The 5,460-nt window shown below is 40.6% G+C and overlaps 1 protein-coding gene across 1 annotated transcript in view; it reads right to left on the minus strand.

Moving 5' to 3' along the window:
* LOC103373873 (nuclear factor 1 A-type-like) overlaps window positions 1-5,460 on the minus strand; it is a 41,216-nt gene that overhangs the window by 10,216 nt on the left and 25,540 nt on the right. The window contains exon 7 of the mRNA XM_008303880.1: window positions 2,197-2,360. Within this exon, the coding sequence (XP_008302102.1) occupies window positions 2,197-2,360 (164 nt within the window). The remainder of the gene's footprint in view (window positions 1-2,196; window positions 2,361-5,460) is intronic.

Genomic DNA, 5,460 nt, shown 5'->3' on the forward strand with positions numbered 1-5,460 from the left:
ACCTACCTACCCACCTAACTACCCACCTGACAATGTACCGACCTACCTACCTACCTACCGTAAAATGTACCTACCTACCTACCTACCTACCTACCTTACAATGTCCCAACCTACCTACATGAGAAGGTACCTCCCTCCCTCCCTCCCTCCCTCCCTACCTACCTACTTTTGTGTCTGTTTTTAGACACTTTGTAACTCTTTGTGGCAGTGCTGATATTTTTATATATATATTTTTTTGCATCTGCAGATTCAGTCCTTCAGTCTCTCTTTGTTTTAGTTTTACTTCCAGATGTGCTTTTTTTTTTTTTTTTTTAAATCAATTTTGTTGTTTTTCTTTCTGGTCATTTTGAATCTTGCTGTTGCTGCTCTCGGTTTCTTTGTGACTGACAAAGAAATTAAAGAAAGAGATGTACACGCATCCACTTTTTTTTAGAAGCTCAACCAAAATGTTCATTAAGTGGCAACAACCAACAAGTTATGTTTCTATGCAACTGAACTGCATAAAAAGCTTTTAGCTGAACTTTCAGGTAGTTTTACTGTGACCTGAACTTGTTGTTCCAACCACAAAAACCGTCCCTTTGAACCTCTTTTAGGTGGAAAAAGTTCCTACTCCTGGGCAGGTCCCTTTGGATCCTAAAAACTACTGTGTAATTTTTTCTGTGTTGCAGGAGCACAGAGAGGGAGCAGAGCATCACTGCACAAAGACTCTGACGGAGATTTAAGGAAAATTTAAGGTTCTTTATTTTTCTCTGAACTTCTTGATCAAAGAATCTGTGTTGCCGTCCAACGAGAAAGCATTCTGAAACATAAACAAGGACGTCGGCTGCAGCGTCATGTGTCTATGTGTTATGTACTGATCTGTCATCCTGCTCAGGGCTGAACCGATAACATCTGCATCGTAGTGAAGACCCAGCTGTGCACATCTGCACACATCAGCATCCATGCGTGTCACATGACCTGCTGCTGGACGACACGCTGTCGGTCCAAACAGGACACATGTCATCTTTATGTTCCTGCAGCAGGTGAACTGTCACCAGGTGTGAACGCCCAGGTACAGCAGTGTGAGGGGGCGTGGTCTAATAACCAGGTGGTCCTATCGTTGAGCCGATACAGCGGAATTAAAAGACAGCAGATGCAGTGTTTGTGTGTGTGGTTGGGGTAGTGGAGGGTGTATTGATTCAGTGTCTAGACGCAGATATATCAACTATCTCACTGCAGACAGGCCACACACACACACACACACACACACACACATACAGACACACTGCTATCCTGCAAACAGATACTGATCCACCTGCAGAATCTGGAAACCCCAGATCTGTGTGTGTGTGCGCATATGTATGTGTCTATTTATCTGTACGAGTGTACGTGTATTTTTTTGTGTCTGTGTGTTTGTTTGTGTAAATTTTTGTGAATTTGTGTGTGTGTCCTCGTATCTGTACGTTTATTTACGCGTATGTTTATCTATGTACTAGTGTGAGTGTATATATATATATATATATATATTTGTATATTTCTGTCTATTCGTGTGCTTGTATATTAGTCTGTGTTTGTATATATTAGTGTATTAGTGTGTGTGTGTATATATTTTAGTGTATTAGTGCGCAGTGTGTGTATATTAGTGTATAGTGTGTGTTTATATTAGTGTATTAGTGTGTAGTGAGTGTGTATATTAGTGTATTAGTGTGCAGTGTGTGGGTATATATTAGTGTATTACTCTGCAGTGAGCGTGTGTTAGTGTATTAATGTGTAGTGTGTGTAGATATTAGTATGTAGTGAGTGTATATATTAGTGTATTAGTGTACAGTGGGTATATTAGTGTATTAGTGTGTAGTGAGTGTGTATATTAGTGTACAGTTAGTGTGTATATTAGTGTATTAGTGTGTAGTGAGTGTATATATATTAGTGTATTTGTGTGCAGTGAGTGTAAATATTAGTGTGTAGTGTGTGTATATATTAGTGTGTACTGAGTGTATATTAGTGTATTAGTGTGTAGTGAGTGTGTATATTAGTGTACAGTGAGTGTGTATATTAGTGTACAGTGAGTGTGTATATTAGTGTACAGTGAGTGTGTATATTAGTGTACAGTGAGTGTGTATATTAGTGTATTAGTGTGCAGTGAGTGTGTATATTAGTGTATTAGTGTGCAGTGAGTGTGTATATTAGTGTATTAGTGTGCAGTGAGTGTGTGCTTACGTTGAGGAAGCCCACCTGTCCGGCCTGCTGGGCGGAGTCAGGACAGACCAGCTGGACGAACTCCTTGAGCGTCTCCTGGGGGTGGTACCTGATGGCCGGGTGGGAGAAGTAGGAGCCGGGCTGCTGCAGGATGGGGGAGGAGGAGAAGTGGAGGCTGGAGGGGGGNAGGAGGTGAAGAGGAAACAGACGAGGTCGAGGAGCTCAGCAGGAGGAGAAACCAAACACGTCACAACACCGAACGACAAACCAAAGACCAGCACGTATCTGTCCATCACCATGTGGAGGTGAGGTGAGGAGGAGGTGAAGGAGGTGAAGGAGGTGAAGAGGATAGGTGGAGGAGGAGGTGGCGGCTTCACAGACAGGTAAACAGCGAATAAAAAGGCGTGTTGGCGTCTTTACCTTGTCGGGAGATGAACGAGCTAGCTAGAGAGCCGCGCAGCTTATATCCAGCTATCCAACGCAAGAGGAGGAAACGGAAAGGAAGAAGGAGAAGAAGGAGAAGAAGCATGAATATATAGAATATACAGAGAGACAGGTAGACAGGTGAGAGACAGACAGACAGACAGGTGAAGGACAGGTAGAGAGAGAGACAGACAGCTAGACAGACAGACAGGTGAAGGACGGGTAGAGAGAGAGACAGACAGCTAGCCAGACAGACAGACAGCTAGACAGACAGGTAGAAGAAGAGCAGAAACAAAAAGACCGAAGCATGGAAACACTGAGAGAAACAAAGATGGAGGCAGCAGCTCAACACTATTAATATCATAAATGTGTGTAAAGACACGTTTTATTCTCGTAGTTTTATTATTGTTTATGTGCATATAAAAATCTAGATTTACTGTAAATATTTTAAAAATCTATTAAAAATTATTTTTTAGGAAAATACAAAAAGACATTGAATGAAAACAAACTTACAATATTAAATAAGATATCTATAATTAACTAAATGGTTCTCACTGTCCTGTATTAATATTACTGAAAGAAAGAAATACTGCACATGTGCATGTCTAACATGTTATATTACTGATGTTTGCTGCATTTTTGAAATACATAAAAATGTCAATAAAATNCATTAAAACAATAAGAAGAAGAACAGGAATAGGTCGTGAAAGGGGGCGGGGCTTCACATGCAAATACATGATGATGGACAGAGCAGATGGACCAATCACAACTCAAAGCACCGCCCACACCAGTTGTCAATCAAAACACGTGCGAGGTGGTCAGTGAATATCGTGTATGTTGCTCCTCCTCCTCTCCTTCCTCGTTTCCTTTCCTCATCTCCTCTCCTCCTTTGTCTTGTCTTCACCTCCTTTCCCTCCTCTCTTTCCACCTCTCCTCTTCTCTCCTTTCTTTCCTTGTCTCCTTTATTGTCCCCTCTTCTCCTTTCCTCTCCTCTCATCTGCTTCTCTCCTGTAATTAAGCTCCTAATTGGTCTAATACGTGACTGCTCGTTAGCAGACGAGGTCTCGTTAAGGCCGTGATGTAACGGGCTGTGAGGAGACATTAGAGAGAGCCTGAAATAACGTGTTAACACCGAAACATTCAGAAACTGTAAAATAAGATTTTCCACTGATTCAAATGCAGTGAATCAGTTTAATTTTACAGTTGCACGTTTTAAAAGAGCAAATCACAGATTTTTAATGTGAACATTATCTACAGTTTCGTCTTGTTTTTTTTTTAAGCACAACATTTGATTCAATCGTCTTTTTACTCATTATTTGTAATTGGACAAAACATGAAAATCAGTTTGGAAACGTTCATTTCTTACAGCGCAGAGCCGATAGAGAGACGTTTAAACGTACAGGAGAGGAGAGAGAGTTAAAGCTGCTGCACTAATTCACTTAAAGTCTGCTGTGATTTATCACTCTGACAATACACACTGACCGAGTGTGTGTCAGGGTGTGTGTGTGTGTGTGTGTGTGTGTGTGTGTGTGTGCCCTACAGCCAATGTATTTACAGTAATCATTGAATGGATGGCTTTCTCTGCCCTCTGTCTTTCTGTTGTAACCGCACAAACGCACAAACACACACACACACACACTTACACACACACACACACACACACACACACTAATAGAAATGATCTCACTCAGTGTACAGGCATGCCCAACCACCTGTGTGTGTGTCTTTGTGTGTCTGTGTGAGAGTGTAGTGCTGTTGAGCCTCAGTGTTTGTGTTATTTTTTGTTGCGTGTCAGAATTGTGGGATGTTGGACCTGTACGACATTTTTCACCTGTGAAGAGGCGACTTAAATTAGATAGAACAACAAAAAACACACAAATCAACACAGAGCGACCAGCAGCACACACAGTGACACAACAACAACACAACATGTTTGTTTATGTTGCCAGGGACAACCGCATCCACAGCATTAGTCAAGCAGCTAATGCTCACCTGGTGACCCGACCAGGTGTCAAACTAACCTTCAAAACATCACTGTCTAAAATTTAAGTGTTTTAAACATTTCAACTGTAATTTCTGAACACTGTCCTGTCACGTTTCTTGTTTCTTTACACTAAGATCACTCAAAAACACATTTATTGAAATGTTAACCATTAAAAAACTAAAGTCTTCTTTGTCGTTTTTACAGTTTATGTAAATAATGTCCACCAATAATTGTCGTTTCTTGGGTTTTACAGATATTTTATGGTAACTAAAGGGGTTTTATTATAATAAATCATAGATTTTTAGCAGTTTTTGTTACAAATTCTAATGTATTTACAGTAGATTCTGCAACTTTATGTCTATTAGCCAAGATTCACTGCAAAACATTACGGTTTAGTGATCAGAAGTGAAAATAACAATAGCAAGGCCTATAATGTATATATATCTATATGAACCCATACAATAAAAATTAAAAACCAAGTCTCATTAATTTCCAGTAACGATCTTGGACAGGAGGAGCTCTAAGTGTTAAACAGCATCTACATACTGTATCTATGGAACATTCTTTAACGTATTTATTGCACCATGTCTTGCTGCCAGATTTTCTGATTTTTTACAGTTTTTTTTATAGTGTATCAAAACAATAGAGCAGCCTGATGATTCTCCATCATCAGCTGTATCTGTGGTGTCTGATTTAATATCGATCTTCTGTGTATCTGCAGGCGGACGGTAAAAAGGAGGATTTTCCTCTAACAGCAGAGTGTGTGGTACTGAGGACCGGCGGCCTGCATGTCGAACACAGAAGAAAGAGCCGGGATTAGTTCCACTTTGCAAATTGCCTCGCTTCACTGCCTCCTCCTCCTCCTCCTCCTTCTCCTC

Source organism: Stegastes partitus, unplaced genomic scaffold, assembly GCF_000690725.1.
Source record: "Stegastes partitus isolate 25-593 unplaced genomic scaffold, Stegastes_partitus-1.0.2 Scaffold2088, whole genome shotgun sequence".
NCBI classification, from domain to species: Eukaryota; Metazoa; Chordata; class Actinopteri; family Pomacentridae; genus Stegastes; species Stegastes partitus.